This window comes from Hevea brasiliensis, chromosome 12 (genome assembly GCF_030052815.1).
Source record: "Hevea brasiliensis isolate MT/VB/25A 57/8 chromosome 12, ASM3005281v1, whole genome shotgun sequence".
In the NCBI taxonomy this organism is placed as follows: domain Eukaryota; kingdom Viridiplantae; phylum Streptophyta; class Magnoliopsida; order Malpighiales; family Euphorbiaceae; genus Hevea; species Hevea brasiliensis.
In genome coordinates, this window is record NC_079504.1 from 20,321,778 (window position 1) to 20,341,271 (window position 19,494).

The 19,494-nt window shown below is 26.3% G+C and overlaps 2 protein-coding genes and 1 pseudogene across 2 annotated transcripts; all 3 read right to left on the minus strand.

The window, feature by feature from the left end:
• Window positions 1-1,003: 1,003 nt before the first annotated feature.
• Window positions 1,004-1,825, minus strand: LOC131171124 (B3 domain-containing protein At2g33720-like). The gene has a single exon (XM_058130580.1). The coding sequence runs from the start codon at window positions 1,823-1,825 to the stop codon at window positions 1,004-1,006; it is 822 nt and encodes a 273-aa protein (XP_057986563.1).
• Window positions 1,826-6,101: 4,276 nt separating this feature from the next.
• LOC131171272 (serpin-ZX-like) lies at window positions 6,102-7,442 on the minus strand (annotated as a pseudogene).
• Window positions 7,443-17,842: 10,400 nt separating this feature from the next.
• LOC131171125 (B3 domain-containing protein At2g33720-like) lies at window positions 17,843-18,664 on the minus strand. Its single transcript, XM_058130581.1, has one exon. The coding sequence runs from the start codon at window positions 18,662-18,664 to the stop codon at window positions 17,843-17,845; it is 822 nt and encodes a 273-aa protein (XP_057986564.1).
• Between the last annotated feature and the right edge of the window lie 830 nt (window positions 18,665-19,494).

The window sequence follows — 19,494 nt, forward strand, 5'->3', positions numbered from 1 at the left end:
GATCAAACCCTAACAAGACGGATTATTGATTTTGGGATGATAGGTTTAAAAGTTAACTAATACTTGTGATAAGTTCAAGTCAAATTCGAGTTTTACATGCTTCAAATATGTTTATAAAAATATTTAATTAAATATAAAATATATATATTTTTTATAATAATATTTATAAATTTTTATATATTTTATTTTATTTAAAATAAAATTAAAATATTTATGAAATTATTAAAATTTTAAAATATAAATTATTAACAAAAATAATTTTTATACAGATTTTTAGTTAAAAGTATATAAAATTAAATGGATTTGGATATTTTTTAGGTAATAATAATCGGGTTTGTGATGGGTGCAAATAGTTGAGAATAAATTTTAATTGGATTTAGGGTGAATTCAGGTTTTGAAAATATTAATCAGGTTCGAGTTTGAGTATGGTAATTTTCATAAATATCTTACCCATTGCCATCACTAAGAACCAGCATTGATTTTGCATGCCTCATCCCAGGCCTTTATACATGAAAGCCATATTATTTGAGTTTCATTATAGTAAAGCCTTGTCAATCATTGAAAAGTTAGTTTATGTTTTATTTAAGACACAGGTGAATTTCACCCATTTTATATATGAGTTTCACTTATTTTACATGTGGGTCTTATTATACATTATATTGTATAATATATAATGAATAGATCTAGATAAGAATTTTTAATAAATAAATGTGTAGTATAAAAAGAAATTAACCCACCATTGTGCAATGAGCCTTCTCATCTTCCTTAGTGCCATATTTGGCGAGATCGAAAATCTTAATAGCAAAAGAATCAATAACTTGAGAAATCTTAATAGTCACAAAAATAGAACAAAAATAAAATTTTCTTAAACAAAGCTAACAAAGAATGAGAAATAGTTTTAGATACATGTATGGATGTGAGATTCAAACTATACTATAATTGAAAAAAAAATTGTAAATAAATGAAAAATTATAAGAAGAATAATCTGCTTCTGCTGCTGCTGCTACGCTCTTTGAAGTACAGAAAAATTGAATCTTGAATTTGATGGATCCCAATAAATCCCAATAAGATCTCCTTCAACTAAATTCCTTCTCTTCACAAATTGAATCATCCAGCCTTTGATGAAAACATAACTATTCGACGAACGCCAATGCTTCAAAACCATATGTTGTTCGGTATTTGTATCGCAATCCCATATAGGAACTGGAGCACCATCTTTTTCAATCTGCTCAACAGTTTCACCGCTCAGTAATGGCAAAATATGATTTCTGACTGATAAAGATGCCACCAAAAGTCTGCACAGGTTACCAAGATCACTACCAGTGAGCTTCTTCTTAATCTTCCACGGATCAGAAAGCATCTGTATTGTCGAAACATCATGCATCGGACTCGCTTTTCTCTCATCTTCAGGGCTGGATGTTATCTCTTCAATATTTTGAACCAATGATTTCGATTCTGAATCTGATGATTCTTTGGATACAACAGGTTCCTCTCTCGTTGCGGCAAAGGCAGTAAACCAAGATTCATCAAATAGTTTTAGCTCAGTTGAAACTTCATTTTCAAGTAGAGTTGAAACAACGATAGCATTGATCTCATTATCAGCAGAATAATTGATTTCTTTGATTCTTGGCTTGTTGATCTTGCTTGGAACCCTGCTAGAAAGGGTTAACTCAGTCGAAACTCCGCTATTCTTTTCACCTTCTGAGTCATGCTGGTACTTCCGCTTCTTTTCAGATGGCTCGGCCACAAGAAATTTATCTTTCTTTGCTTCCTGAGCTGTGGAAGCATAGAAAGAACCCAAGGGTTTCAAGTGCTGTATCTCCATTCTTGAAATTAGTCTAACTTGTTTCTAATGGAACAAGAGAGGTCAGGGATTAATGCACATATATATAGAATTGAAGGAAACTTTAACATTGAAGTAATAGGATTTAAGATCCTATTTGGAAACTGATTCCTATGCTTGGGGGAGGGGTGAAGTTTTGTGGTTTCCTTTCCGGAGCTGGACTTGAAAATTTGCTGTCATTTTTGGTTAATTATAAATTAACAGGCTCTTGTTGGGCCAGTTTAGCCAGAATTTTTTCTGACAGTGACTTGGGCCTACCTTGATGCTTTAATGTATATAATTCCTTTTTTCATTTTCATTTTTCATTTTGTTATGACAAAAATTATATATCAAATTATCAAAATTAGTTTTTTAATTAGGATACATGTTTTATATAATCAATGATTCGCCCGTGCATAATGCATCGAGTATGCTAATTAATATATATATATATAACTGATTATTTTTATAATTTATTTAATTATTCCACTGCCATCACAGTTAAAATTTTTGTTATGAAATATTTAATGAAATGTATCAAGAAAACTTTTATAAATAAAATATAATAAGCTTATATAAAACGCAAGTGTTTTACAAATTATTTTTTGAATATAGTAAATTTTTTAAAAAAATTATTATGTTTATTATTATAAAAAATTCTTATAAAAACATTTATTTTTCTAATTATATGAATAATATTTGTTTTGACATATTTAATGCTGGCTTAGCATACAAAGAAAATCGGCGTTAATTTTAAATTATTAAAAAAAATTAAAATATAGTAATTTAAGCTTATTTTCTTTAAAACAAAAGAATAGAATTGTTAAAACATATAATACGATGAGCCAATTTCCATAAAATATGAGTTTGTCATTTTTAACTTTTAAACATGTTTATCCATTCATTATTATTATTATTATTATTATTATTATTATTATTATTATTATTATTATTATTATTATTATTATTATTATTATTATTATTATTATTATTATTATACGTTGCATATTATTTATACTCATTATAAATATTGGAGATTTAATTTTTTTTTATATGTAATTTTTTGTGACATAATAATTAATTTATTATAGAACACTACTACCATTCGGCTTATATGACATGATAATTAAGTTAAATATGTTATATATATAAAAAACAGAAATAATGGTGGAAAATATATTAATTAAATAGATTAAAAAATATAAAATTAAATAATCTATGATGTTATATAAGTATAAATGATCTATGATGTTATACAAGCATAAATGATCAATAATTAAATTTATTTAGAAAATATAGACTTTTCTATATAATTAATTTTTATTACTCTATAAATTTTAATAATTTTAAAATAAATAAAACAATTTAACTATTCATAAATTTGCATAATAATAAATTAAATAATTTATTTTCAATAGCCTAATTAGGAATAAGAATCCAATTAAAAATCTTATCCCTATATTAAGCCCCATGATAATGTGAGAAAAAAAAAAAAGCTTTCAAAAGGATTCATTTTAATTTTATTAGATATTCCTATTATGTTTTAAATAAATTGATTTTTATTAGCCAATTAACTTTAATTCTTTATTGTCATAATACTAATATTAGCATGTGGGTTGTATATCTTATTTTTTTTTATAAGTGATTTTTTTACTAAGACTAATATTTTTAATTATTTTTAATTTTTTTAGAATTTATTATTTAATTAAAAAATAATTTTACTAAAATTAATATATAATACTTAAATATACTTTTATTTTTTAAAAAATATATCTTATTTTGATAATAATTATTATTGAATAAATTATTAAAATTTAGTTTAATTATAAAATATATAGAGTAAGGTAAAATTAAAATAATAATATAATATATGATTCTTGTGAAAACAATTATTTATAATAATTCAAACTTATAATATTTATTAAATAGGAAATGTAAGAATATATGACCAATAAATCATTAAAAAATATTGTTCAAAAACCATTTTAATTAGTGCATTTTATTTTAAAATCTTTTGATTAATATTTATCAGATAAAAAAATAAATAAAAGAAATTAAATTCCGCAAATTATTAAAGCATATAATTGTAACATATAAAAAAAATAGATTAGTTATAACTTATAATATTTTTACAAAAATAAATTTAATTAAAGATATAAACTTATAAATTAACAGACATTTTTATTTATAAGATTAATTAAATTTATATTAAAATTAATATTTTAATTTAAATAATTATAAATATTTTGAAACACGTGCTTGAAATACTAATCATATAAAAATAACTATAACCGGTTGAAAATTGAGGATGGTTTTGCTTAGCGACTAATGATTAAATTTTCGTAATTAAGTTTATTAATGTCTCTAAAAAATTTTCTTTAATTAAATTTGAGAATAATAATTTTATTAAATTTAATATTTAAAATTCATTCATCCATTAAATAATATGAAAATAAATTAAATATTGAAACTAAAAATTTAATTTTTTATGCAAAAATTTGTTTTTATTTTTCTAGAATCAAAAATTTTAATTATTACTTATTATACATTATTATTTTAAAACATTAATTACTTTAAATAAAATCTCAACACACACACACATATATATATAAATTAATAAGTAAAAAATAAAAATATAATTAATCTATTATCTATCTATCTATATAATTTTAATACATGATAAAGTTTCTATTTATAAAATATTAATTATTCAAATTTAAATAAACAAAAATATGTAGTTTTAGTCCTAAAATATTAGAAATTACAATGCAGCAAATATAATTAAGCTCAGATTCTTAATAAGAAATTATAACTGAACTAAGATTTTAATGAGATAAAAAAATCCAAAAAATTCTAAGTGTATGAGTTGTTTTAAAAAAGCCATAAGCTTACTTAAATAATTAGCAAATAAATAAGGGAAACTGTGAAAATATAGAAATATTCTTTATTTTTATATTATTTATAATTTTGAAATTTTTAATACTACAAAAAATAATTTAGCAAACATATTTAAAAAAAAAATTAGAAAAACATCCACTTTTGTTCACACACGCATAATTTATAAGAAAAATATATAAAAATATATTCTTGTAATAACTTTTAACAAAATATTAACTTGATATTAAAATTAATTGAAAAAAAAAATTTCAGCGTTATATAAATGGATACAGACATAATGTAACATTATAAAATCTCATAATATTAATTTGATAAAAATAAAAATTTAATCCCTTCATTATAACAATATACTAAATCACGTGCTATAATTTTTGAAATCACCTCTAAAAACTATTATATATAGAAAGAGAGAGAATTAAGAATATATTATTATAAATGTAAAGTATCAATCAAATAAGAAATTATAAATATGAAAAATTTAAATCATTGGGTGTATTTTAATAATTATTCTAATTTCTAATTTTACAAATAAATTTTATGTTAACATAAATTATTTTAAGGTAAATATTATCATTTATTATGAACTTTATTTTTTTATATTTTATATTTGATTTTCGCTTATAATCTATATAATTAATTTTTTAAAAGAATTTAAAATTGGAATTGTTATATTTAATAATGTGGTTGATATTTTTAAAAATTCTTTTGAAAGAAGGAAAACTTATACCATATAGTTAAGGAAATTAATTATACTTATTTTAACATTCATGAAAAGTTTAAACTACAATATTTACTGTGGTCAAAAAAATATAGTATATTAAATTTTTAAGAAATATTAAGATACAACTTCAAGACTTTTGATAATGTAAAGGATTATGTTAAATAAAATAAAATTATATATATATATATATATTTTTTTTTTCTTTTGAAATTGTAAAATTAGATTATATTATATGAATTTAATAATTTTTTATATAGGTTTTTTCAATATAGTTATTCATATCAAATTAACATATAAAACTAAAGGTGGGAGGAAAGAAGACATCATAATTGTTATAAAAAGTAATTATTGTTCTAATATTTTTATTTTTATTATTTAAATTCAATTATTACTTATTTTTTTTTTATTTATTTGATTTTATTACTATTTAAATTCAAGCAGTAATCTTTTCTTTTATCTTAGAATCATATATAGAAAATTAACAGAAAATTATATGAAAATAAATTAAATAACAAGTATCGAATATAAACAATGTGTGTGCATGGCAACTTAAAAAAAAACTAGTAAATTAATAATTGAAAGAGAAACGCTTTTCAATATGTTACATATAATAGTTAAAATTTAGCGCCCATATATTCAATCCTGCGTCCGCCCCCTTAATTAAAGAGGATTCAATACAACTCCAGTGAAAAGAACAACCTGAGACACCTCTTCTTTAATCATGAACATGAAAGGATGATCAGCATCTAAACTTGGTGGAGGAAACATAGGTAATGCAGTGCCGCAAGCACAACCAAAGACAGTGACTGCTGTTGCAATTGTACCTTCCTCGTTTACTTCAATATAAGACTTGTGAATTGCATCCGAGACATAAAGCTCTGGACTATCAACAATCTCTGTAATCTCCCGGTTGTTCTCAAAAATCTTGGTCAATCCCAATTCTTTCATAATTTTCTTAGTATTTATCTCATTGGAGAACTTCAACTTGGGAATATACATCACAGAAAGTTCCACTTGCTGAAGATCCCAACGCTTATTTAACAATCTGGAATCAGAATTAAGCTGTTGTATTAATTCTTGTAAGCCATCTTTCTCATCAGGAAGAAAGATATACATGGAAAATTGCTTCTTGTTTTGGCCAGACTTATATGGAAGCTTCAGGAGTTGGAAACCCTCAAATGATCCATAGAACTGTGGCTCACTAGTGTAGCTAATCATGAAGGGAACTTTAACAGTTCTTCCGCTAAGGAGGTGAAAGTCTTCATTCTCAGTGTTTGATGCATCAAAAGGGTGAAGTCAAGTTCCTTTGAAAGAGAGTGCATTTGCAAGTACAAGTACCGTACATTTGTTCAAGAAACCAAGTGGGACAAGCCCACTGATGAGACCTTTAGATGCTTTTTTGGCCCACAAATTCACTTCATTCCTTACTTTCTCAGCCTTTAATATGAAAGTAATGTTTCATCAGAAAATCATTCAAAGAAGCATTTAAAAGATAATTTTCATCAAGTAATATAACTGAGAGAGGATGAGGTCGCCTGATTCAGAAAGTCTACGTTTTCGGCTTTGGCCTTGTAAATATCTCCAGCTACCTGTTTGAAAGAAGGCTTTAAAGGCTGCCGTTGATCTACCCAAATTCCATTAACAAAAGATATGATCGGCCCTCCTTTGCTGCTCCTGGAAGATGCTTCTTCTCTGGTTGTTGGGAAGACTGGGAATAATTGAGATCACTAGTGTTTTCAGATTCAAGAAATTCCTTACTGGCTGTTACAAGAGCCATCATTTGCGAAGATTGAACATTTAGATCGCCAATGCTTTCGGATTCAAAAAAGCTCAGCAACTGTTCCAAAGTACGTCCCGTGGAGCCCTAAGCCATCAAATTCAACATAGCATGTAGAGAGAGTGAGACAATACCAAATTATTTTTGCAGCCATTCTTGATTTCCTTGAGAATCACATGCCTAGCCAATCGCATCCCAAACTCCATCCTATTGCACTTCTCCATAGGAGTTGGGGTCAATCTCCATATATAGGACTTGGATCGCTTCCCACTAGAATTATGTCAACGGTCAAATTTCATAGTTAGCGTTCAGCACGATAGGGAATATATAATACATAGAGAAACAACAAGAAGAGCTTAAAAATTAAAGAAAATAGTCTTTTTCTATCATTCTATCTATTTTTCTCTGTTGGGTATTTATCCAACGCATTTGTCTTAATACACAATTGAATTAATTCAGGAAAAGCAATACAAAAACTGAAAAAAAAAAAAAAATTCTCGTCAACCAAACACTGTATGCGAGTATATGAAGATAAAAGGAAAAGAATACCCTGTTAGAACAAATCTTGAGAGAGATTAGATGTTGGAGTGGAAATCAAGAGGCAGAGATAGATGTTGAAGGCTAAAGGGTCATTTATAATTGGGCTTCTTGTAGCTTTACAAGTTGAGCAAAAACAAGCGGAGAGGTACCGGATGCGAAGTTGGCATAGAAGTGGCGCCGATTTAATTCATGAGTAGGCCTGGCCTGGCCACACGGATTTGAGCACAATTATGGACTAAAACTATGTTTGGATTATGATTCGTAATGGTTTCGTATTATATAGTACAGTTATTCTACGTATTTGAGTAGATTATTTTAAAAAAATGATGATTTGAGGTCGTAAAATAATGATATCATAGCTTTTCAAATCATTAAATTGGTAGTTTGGTATGATTTAAAAATTTTATTTTCTCATTTTATCTCTACAAAATATATAAAATTCTAATTATATAAATTTAATGTTATATATTTATATAGTGATTAATTAAAAAAAAATAAAATATGTCTTTAATTATTATTATAATAATATTATTTATAAATTAATATTTTATTTAAATAAATATTTTAAATCGTTTATATTTTAAAACAGTAATAAAGAGTATTTTAATAATCTTTATATTTATTTTATCATATCATATCATCAAACTAAATAAAAAAAAGTTATTAAATCATTATGACTATACAATTGTTTTAAACTTATGAATAATAAAAATTATATTATACAATATAATACGATACGATACATTAATAAATTAATAAATCACACTACACTTAATGCAAATAGAGATCGTTGTTGAAAAGTGAAAACTGTTTTTTATTTCTAAAACTCTTTTTCAATAAAAAAAAAACACCATTTTTGGCACTACTAAAAAAACAATTTAAAAAAATTATTTTATTAATATCTAAAATTTATTAAATTTAATTTTAAATTATTTTTTAATACTCTCTTACTAATATATTTAAAAAATAGAACAAGCCCTAAATAGGAATCTCATTCAATTAGAATTAGCATTTAAATAAAAGCCTCAATAATCATACGTCCAATTAAAAATTATTTATTCCACAAGGGGTCTGAGTTATTTCTGATCAAGAAATATGTGATCATCCCAAATTAATTGATAAACGTATTGCCATCCGTTGCTCAAGTCCCGTAACCCTATTAAGCTATTCAGTATTCTCCGAGTCGTGAAGACTTGAGGAAAATAAACAGCACTATGCAAGGCCACAGGACTGGCCACCAAGGACGGTTCTCTCCTTCTACAAGCGAAAATAAAGCACCAATCATAGGTTATGTGAATGGGATTTATAGAGGTGTGTAATCGGTTTGATTCTGAACCGAATTAGAAAACTGATTTATCGAAATGATGAAAAATAAAAACAGAACCAAATTGAAGTTAAAAAAGAACCGAATCAAACCGATTTAAACCTTCGGTGTTTATACAAGCCAAACTCCGCCGTTTCCAAGTTTCAACCCTTGCCCAATTCCCTTCCCAATGTCTGTTATGTTATCTATTTTTCATTGTCCATTTTATAAATATACAACACCACATCTAAGAATAAAAATATAGAAATTTGCAACACAACATTTCTCCAGAAATTTACAAACTATTAATTTGCATGTCTCCAAAATTTACACCATATTTAACACAAACACAATACACAATTGTTATACAAAATGAAAAAAAAAAAAAATTATCCCCAATATTTGCATGTCTAAACCATTATCTCAATTCACAGAAATTATTTCTACAAATTGAAATCAATTACAAAATAAAAAAGAATCCAAAGCCTAAAGCATGGAAGAACTACTGAACTAGACACCATGGGTCACATGCCAAATCAAGAACCTGGGATGCATAATCAACATTGGCCGTGGGTTACATGCATTTGCGACCCAATAAAATCAGCCCTGTGGGTGAGCAAAATCACAAGGATCTGAAATTAAATATCAGCGTCATGGCCGTGGGTAAGCAACACAAAGAATCAACAAGCATGAATCATTCATTTTGTGACAAAAATCGAGAGGAATGAGTCTCCATAGGTAAGTAAGAATGAAGAAGAAGAAAAAGAAATAGGGAAGAAGAAGAAATAATAAGGGAGGAAGAATAAATAATAAGGAAAGGAGAAAGAATAAAGGAAGAAGCAGCAGAACGTAGAATGAGGTGGGAGGTTAGTTGAATGGGAATAGGAAGGTAAAACTTACTATTTATACTTATTAAATTGGTCTAGTTCGGTTTTTCTATTTTAACCGTTATACGCTTACCCCTAGTGATTTGGGTTGATTAGAAATTCCCTGTCAAAGATTCTTTCAAAATGATTGCTGAAGATGTTTACAAGGCGCAAGCTCCAATTGTTGACTTCGTTTCCCAGGTAGGTACTCTTCATTATACTACTATGTGCTACATGATATAAATAGTCAATTTTCTCTCTCATACGCATATATGCATCCGTTGATCTTCTACTGTCTTAGCTGCAAATGACACCTCGCAGCCCATTTGATGGAAACAAATAATTTATTATACGTATGCATAGAGCTACTCTCAAGGGGCAAACTACTTGATATACACTCCAAAAGCTCAATGCATATAAGTATTATTTCAAAAACAATATAATAATTTCATGAAATCACTATAGATATCATGGTATCAATCCATAAGCACGCGTAAAAGTGTATTCAGACCATTTATTTAGGTGTGCTAATGCAATTCTGATATCAATAAATAAAAATCAACAAATATACAATTATCCATCTATTTTTAATCTAGAACATTGCGCTCGCACATATATATATCCACTCACCTAAATGTAGAATACCAACTAGCAAATAATGTAATATAATAAGACAATAATGAAGAGTATCTACTTGGGAAACGAAGTAATAATCAAAATAAACCATAACCCACTTTTCATATTAAATATCTAATGAAAATTCAACGATTCTTCCTTTTTAAAATTGAACTAAATCCTTTATCACAAAACTTAAATCCATAACTCAAAAATTATTTCATTATACTCAAATGTCTAAGTCATAGCTCCATATAAATATTATATTTACAATTTCATACCCAAAAACTCTATCAAAATATTCAAAATATATCTATATCACCAAAAATCCAACTAAAACACATATTTATTTCTAAAAATATTTCACAATTAATTAAATATTCAACAAATATCATATCCTATCTCAATATAATTTTTAGTTCCATCATATATTTTTATGAAATTTTTTCTCCAACTTTTACAGTCTAAAAAATATTGCATTACAGCTCCACAAAATAAAAAAATAAGAATAAAAACATTGCCCAAAATATATCCATGTCTCAAAATTTCATAAATTCATGAGAAAGTTTATAGAAGTTGACTAATTGCCAACGATTATCGGAGCTGTCGCACCCATTGGCCACTTGACAATGACCTCTACCATATTTAGGCATGCCAACACATTATTCTCTTTCTCCTAGTTTCTTAGACACCAACCATGCACCATAACTCTTAACCATTTGCTCAAATCAAACACAAAGTTCAATTTCTTTCTCCATTTCTCTTTATTTCTCTCTCTTCTTTCTCTAGCTAATTTCTAGCTGTTCAAAATCACACACTCTCTCTTCCCTTTGTCAACATCCTCCCTGATTAGTCAAACTCAACTTTCCAGTCATTCGCCCCTTTTCCTTCCTTTCTTTTTCTTTTTCTTCTTCTTCTTCCTTCTTCTTTTTCTTCTTTCTTCACCTTCTTTCTGCCTTTTTCCTTTTACATTGGAGAAGATTAAAACCATGTGGGCTTAGGGCCTGTTTGGTTTAACTGTTGGGTGCAGCTGATAACTGATAGCTGATAGTTGTTAGCTGATAACTGATAGTACCTGATTGATGTTAAGTGTTTGGTAAAATTATGTTAGCTACTGCTATTCACATGTAAAATGACTAATAAGGATATATATAATGTAATTTATTTTATTATTAAAATAATTATATAATTATTAATTTCTTATATATTGCTAATTATTTTATTATTAAAATAAATACATATTATTAATTTATTATTTCAACAAATTTAATTATTATTGAAATATATAAATAAAAATTAAATATTTTAAAATAAAATATATTTGAAACTATAGTAAGTAATATTTATTTAAAAAAATTAATAATCATTGTTTGCCAACATTAAACTACGAGCGATTTAATCACGTAATGCATTCATTTGAAGTGCTCCACTTTCTTGACTACTTTCTTGCACTTAAATGCTATATGCATCAGGATATATATATATATATATATAGCAGCTATTTAATTGACTTTCTTCATTGTGAGGTGAACAGGGGAAAAATAAATTGAGTTTTTTTATTTGTGAGGTGAATGAGGGAAAAAGAAATTGATTTTCAATTTCCTTCATTGGGAGGTGAATAGCATATATATATATATATATATATATATATATATATATATATATATATATATATATATATATAGCAGCTAAACTAAAATCATAATTTGTGAGTTCATAATTTGAGTTCAGAGTTGCTACCTTTCACTCTTTGTTCATAAGCAGTGCGATCACGTATTATTAGAATCAAATTAAATTCAAAATTAAAAAAGGATACACAACAGTAGTATAAATAGAATTAAAAATTTGAAAATCATACCTTTTTGACTCAACAAGGGATAATCTGATTCACTTTGATGTCACAAATTAATTTTACCTTGAGAAGAAATTTGAATTTCAATTGATAAACTCAAGAAGGAGACACAATGATGGCACAAAAATTGAAAAGAAATCACAGATTTGTTCAAAATAGGAGCAAGAAAATAAAATAAGAAAGATGACAGATTGGAAAGAAATCGGTATTTTGATTCAAATAGAAGCAAGAAGATAATATTGTCATGACCCAAATTATATGCCAGACTGGTACTAGGACTTGGATCAGCTTAAGGCCTCCAAAGCACGTAGTAAGCCTAACTGTTCATTAGCCCAACATTGAAGCCCATATACAAGCCCATTTTCAAAAAATCAATTGAATAGAGTTCGACCATAAATTGGACCATCCAACGGGAAGTTTTTAACTCACCCGATTGATGATCACAATATACATATATATAGGGAGCTCAGCTCTCCCTCACAATCATCAACAACTCAATATAAAATCAAATGGGAGTCCAACTCCCTCATCCATCATAGGTATTTATCCACACAATTATACATACATATAGTTGATAAATTACCTCCACTTTAATAAATCTTCCAATCTAGCTAAATATTATGGTCCTATACAGGCAAGGGTCTAGAATTCAAATTTAATATTACAAAATACGAAAATAATAGCAAGTAGACCAGCAAAGAAGAAGGCAGGTTAAAAATATGAAAAACTCTCCTATAACATGGAAAAAGTAAAGTGAATAGGAGTGAGCGTTCGACTCATAGAGTAAGAAATTGATTTTACATACAATTTCTATAACTATCTAATTTTAATGCATCCTTATAAATGAAATACATCATATTCATACAAGCCATATAGATCAGGTCAAATTACATCAAAGACAATCTGGAGCACTCACACACCAATGTCAAATTCATACTCACACATACATATATATATATGGGAAATTGATTCCCTTACACAGCTCTCTTAGTTTCAACCTCTGCTAGTGAGATCAACTCAAAGCCGTGCCTACCTCTACTTATCCATAATAAGGATCGGGTCCTAGTGAGTCAAGCTCCAGCTACGTCTACCCGTCCTATCTATATCCATATACACCACATACACACCAACTCACACTCACAGCTTCAGATTGTCATAACACAACAATCAAGGCAATATCATCAAATATAAATGCAAAATAGGGCATGCCTAATATTTAACTGCATACATATATGTATAAGTGATGTATGAGTATGTCTGAAATATAATAATATTGAAATTTATAAATAAAATCAATATCTACTCATTGGTTAACCGGTGACTACTGTAGCAATTGGATGGAGGAAGACGGCTGACCCTGATCACCTATACAATCATTCCATATTTTCATTAGTACTAGCTCAAAACAGGACTTTAAAATTTATACAAAAAATCCAACAGAATTTTTCCTATACCCAGGACTTACCCAACCTGTAAAATGGCTCAAATAACACTTTTAAATCATACACCTTAATCCATTTCCCCTCAAAATCACATGGCCCCTTGTGGGCCCTCCAAAATAGGCAAAAATCATATAATTACAGATAAAATAATTATTTAAAAATTTATGATGTTACAATTACACTTATAGTAATGACATCTATGATATACAAAAACTCAAAAATTTAAAAACTTACAAATAGATTTTACCTATTAGAGAAAAAAATACACAAAAATGCAGTGAAAAAAGAAAAAAAAATCATATTATAAATTAAAATTAATTAAACTTGAGTCTTATTATATGAAAATAGAGTATGTAAATGTAAAAATTATCTATTACTAATATTTTAAAAACAAATAGCTGCCAATTTGTGACAATTATTTTTCATTGAATAAGATTATAATTTTATAACTTTTGATATAAATATAAATTTTTATTTCATTAAATAGTTATTTTTAATAATAATTTTATAATTATGTTAATTAAATAGTTACTTTTTAATAGTGATTTTATAATATAATATTATAAATTTGTAAATATTAACAAAAATTAAAAAAATAAATTAATATAAGTGAGAATCAGTGTTTAATATTGTTTATTGATTTTATTGTAATAAACTAAATAATTTTTAATAAATTAATAATACATATAGAATTAAAAATATAGAATTATAATAGGATTTTTAGTATAAGTATAATTACTATTAAAATAATATTAATATTTTAATTTAAATTAATTATAGTAATATTTAAAAATTAAAATTATCTATAGATTTAGCAATAGATAATTTATTGTGAAAAATTATTAGCAATAAATTTATATTAAATAGCTTCTCAATGCTAAAAGTATTTGGTGATGAATAACTTCTTGCTAAAAATTATAAATGATATATTTGTATAGAATAGCTTCTCACCAAAAATTATTGGCAATAAATTTATATAAAATCACTTGTCATTGCTAAAAGTAGTAGCAAAATTTGTTATTAATTTATATTATTTGCCACAACTTTATACAATTGACACCATAGATACTTTTTAATGGTATAACTAATAAAAATCATGAAGGACATTATCGGCAATGCTAATGTTTTCTCCCTTCATACATTTATCAATACTATCCTTTGAAACACGTGCAGTGACACAGTTATTTTATTATTTAAATATTGAATATTAATATAATTGTTTATATTGAAATGATAATTTTAAGGTCAGTTTAATTCCATAAATAAAAATATATATTAATTTAGAAATTATTATATTTTGATTAGATTATATTTTTACAAAAATTTATATGTTATAATTAATTTAACTGTTAATATATAATATTAATTTAATTATTAACTTAAATGTAATAAAATGAAAATATAATAGAATAATAAGTTTTTAAAAAATATGACCAAGTAAAGATGCTGTTTAAAATTCAAAGTGAGAAATTAATTTTGCATGCAAATTGACTCATGGTATTAGGTTGGTTTAAATTCTATTCTTTTCTATTTTTTTTTTTTTAAAAGTTTTTGGTTTGATTATATTTTAATATTTTTTTAATAATTTAAAACTGATGTTGATTTCTTTGCATAATGACATTGGATTAGCAAATTAGTTAACATAAAAGAATATTCTTTATAAAATTAAAAATTATAAGTAATTTTAAAATTACACCTAGTTTAGCGCATGAGACCACTTTTATTTTCAATAAATTAGTACCATAAGATTTTATGATGTAACATATTATTCTTACATTCGTTAAAAAAATGTTGATATATGATAATTTCTTGTGTCAATTAGTATTATTATCTAGTAGTAATTTCTTATTGCAATTAGTATTAATATCTGATCTGCATTCCTCTAATGTTGTAAAATCTCAAGATACTAATTTAATGAAAATGAAAATTTTATCTTTTAAATGATAACAAGATACAATTTTTTTTTTATATAATTGCTCTTATAAATTATTATAACAATATATATGAATCTTTTGTATAATTAAGAATATTTTATTTTTTATGTAAGTTAACAAAAATGGAATTATATCAAATAAAAGATTATAAATCCATGAGTAAATATGAGAAAAAGTGAGACTTATTAATATATCTCATTTAATTAACAGTTTTATCATGAATTTAATTTGGATTTGTTTTTTCTATATTCCCTCATTTATTTTCTTTAAGATTTTTGAGATTGATCAATCATGGGTGTGCCTCTTACGAAGACAATTATACGTGGATGTGATCAATAGGATCTTTCTATTATTGCCAATTTTCCAAAGGTTAAGATACTGATTTTCCAAGGCTATAGCTAAATATGAAATGAAACTAGGTGCTTGTAAACCCAACATATTTATATAAGTTAAGATAAATTTTCCTTTTCATGATTGCATGTACAATAGTTTTATTATAGTCATTAATTATGATGAGTCCAAATATAATCAAAGGTCAAAATTTATATATTGTACATAGGACAATTGTATTGAATAATTTTTCATTAGTTAGGGCTCTCATCAGGAGTAATTATATTGGCATTATTGGTTGTAAAGCTGGTGCAGTCTGTTAATTATTATTATTGGAGATTTTTTTTATAAGATTTGGAGATTTATTGTATTAAAAAAAATTGAATATGTTCATATACTTATACTAGAAAGTCTGATGCAACCTTTATAGATATGTATATATTTCTCACTATCTAATTGCTTCCACATAGAAGGGTTTTGTCCATCAAAGGTTCCTCCACCAGTGAGAACCACACCATTAACTTTTTCAAACAAGAACTAATTATCCTCGAAATATTAACTTAAATCATCTGTTGCTTTTATAGTCCCATGAACTTCAACAATTAAAGGCTCAGTGCTTTTGTATGGCTCTTGAAGTATGACGGGTGCTGTCATAAAAGTCCCTTTAGATATAAGAATTTTTGCAGTTGCAGGACCAATAGAGATGGCAACAAGTTTAGTTTTTGTGGGTACCTGATTTGATCAAACCCTAACAAGACGGATTATTGATTTTGGGATGATAAGTTTAAAAGTTAACTAATACTTGTGATAAGTTCAAGTCAAATTCGAGTTTTACATGCTTCAAATATGTTTATAAAAATATTTGATTAAATATAAAATATATATATTTTTTATAATAATATTTATAAATTTTTATATATTTTATTTTATTTAAAATAAAATTAAAATATTTTATGAAATTATTAAATTTTTAAGATATAAATTATTAACAAAAATAATTTTTTATACAGATTTTTAGTTAAAAGTATATAAAATTAGATGGATTTGGATATTTTCAGGTAATAATAATCGGGTTTGTGATGGGTGCAAATAGTTGAGAACAAATTTTAATTGGATTTAGGATTAATTTAGATTTTGAAAATATTAATTAGGTTAAAGTTTGAGTATGGTAATTTTCATAAATATCTTACCCATTGCCATCACTAAGAACCAGCATTGGTTTTGCGTGCCTCATCCCAGGCCTTCATACATGAAAGCCATATTATTTGAGTTTCATTATAGTAAAGCCTTGTCAATCATTGAAAAGTTAGTTTATGTTTTATTTAAGACACAGGTGAATTTCACCCATTTTATATGTGAGTTTCACTTATTTTACATGTGGGTCTTATTATACATTATTATTGTATAATTCAAAATGATTAGATCTAGATAAAAATTTTTAATAAATAAATATGTAGTATAAAAAGAAATTAACCCGCCATTGCATAATGAGCCTTCTCATCTCCCTTAGTGCCATATTTGGCGAGATCGAAAATCTTAATTGCAAAAGAATCAATAACTTGAGAAATCTTAATAGTCACAAAAATAGAACAAAAATAAAATTTTCTTAAACAAAGCTAACAAAGAATGAGAAATAGTTTTAGATACATATATGGACGTGAGATTCAAACTATACTATAATTGAAAAAAAAAATTGTAAATAAATGAAAAATTATAAGAAGAATAATCTGCTTCTGCTGCTGCTAAGCTCTTTGAAGTACAGAAAAATTGAATCTTGAATTTGATGGATCCCAATAAATCCCAATAAGATCTCCTTCAACTAAATTCCTTCTCTTGACAAATTGCATCATCCAGCCTTTGATGAAAACATAACTCTTCGACGAACGCCAATGCTTCAAAACCATATGTTGTTCGGTATTAGTATCGCAATCCCATATAGGAACTGGAGCACCATCTTTTTCAATCTGCTCAACAGTTTCACCGCTCAGTAATGGCAAAATATGATTTCTGACTGATAAAGATGCCACCAAAAGTCTGCACAGGTTACCAAGATCACTACCAGTGAGCTTCTTCTTAATCTTCCACGGATCAGAAAGCATCTGTATTGTCGAAACATCATGCATCGGACTCGCTTTTCTCTCATCTTCAGGGCTGGATGTTATCTCTTCAATATTTTGAACCAATGATTTCGATTCTGAATCCGATGATTCTTTGGATAAAACAGGTTCCTCTCTCGTTGCGGCGAAGGCAGTAAACCAAGATTCATCAAATAGTTTTAGCTCAGTTAAAACTTCATTTTCAAGTCGAGTTGAAACAACGATAGCATTGATCTCATTACCAGCAGAATAATTGATTTCTTTGATTCTTGGCTTGTTGATCTTGCTTGGAACCCCGCAAGAAAGGGTTAACTCAGTCGAAACTCCGCTATTCTTTTCACCTTCTGAGTCATGCTGGTACTTCCGCTTCTTTTCAGATGGCTCGGCCACAAGAAATTTATCTTTCTTTGCTTCCTGAGCTGTGGAAGCATAGAAAGAACCAAAGGGTTTCAAGTGCTGTATCTCCATTCTTGAAATTAGTCTAACTTGTTTCTAATGGAACGAGAGAGGTCAGGGATTAATGCACATATATATAGAATTGAAGGAAACTTTAACATTGAAGTAATAGGATTTAAGATCCTATTTGGAAACTGATTCCTATGCTTGGGGGAGGGGTGAAGTTTTGTGGTTTCCTTTCCGGAGCTGGACTTGAAAATTTGCTGTCATTTTTGGTTAATTATAAATTAACAGGCTCTTGTTGGGCCAGTTTAGCCAGAACTTTTTCTGACAGTGACTTGGGCCCACCTTGATGCTCTAATGTATATAATTTCTTTTTTCATTTTCATTTTTCATTTTGTTATGACAAAAATTATATATCAAATTATCAAAATTAGTTTTTTAATTAGGATACATGTTATATATAATCAATGATTCGCCCGTGCATAATGCATCGAGTATGCATATATATATATATATATATATATGATTATTTTTATAATTTATTTAATTATTCCACTGCCAGTTAAGATTTTCGTTATGAAATATTTAATGAAATGTATCAAGAAAACTTTTATAAATAAAATATAACAAGCTTATATAAAACGCAAGTGTTTTACAAATTATTTTTTGAATATAGTAAATTTTTTTAAAAAATTATTATGTTTATTATTATAAAAAAATTCTTATAAAAACATTTATTTTTATGAATTGTTATAAAAACAAAAGAATAGAATTGTTAAAACATATAATACGATGAGCCAATTTCCATAAAATATGAGTTTGTCATTTTTAACTTTTAAACATGTTTATCCATTCATAATCTAATTCTAATATTATTATTATTATTATTATTATTATTA

Bases quoted from the DNA above. Each gene is read 5' to 3' on its own strand.
- LOC131171125 (XM_058130581.1), bottom strand. From the start codon at position 18,664: ATGGAGATACAGCACTTGAAACCCTTTGGTTCTTTCTATGCTTCCACA.
- LOC131171124 (XM_058130580.1), bottom strand. From the start codon at position 1,825: ATGGAGATACAGCACTTGAAACCCTTGGGTTCTTTCTATGCTTCCACA.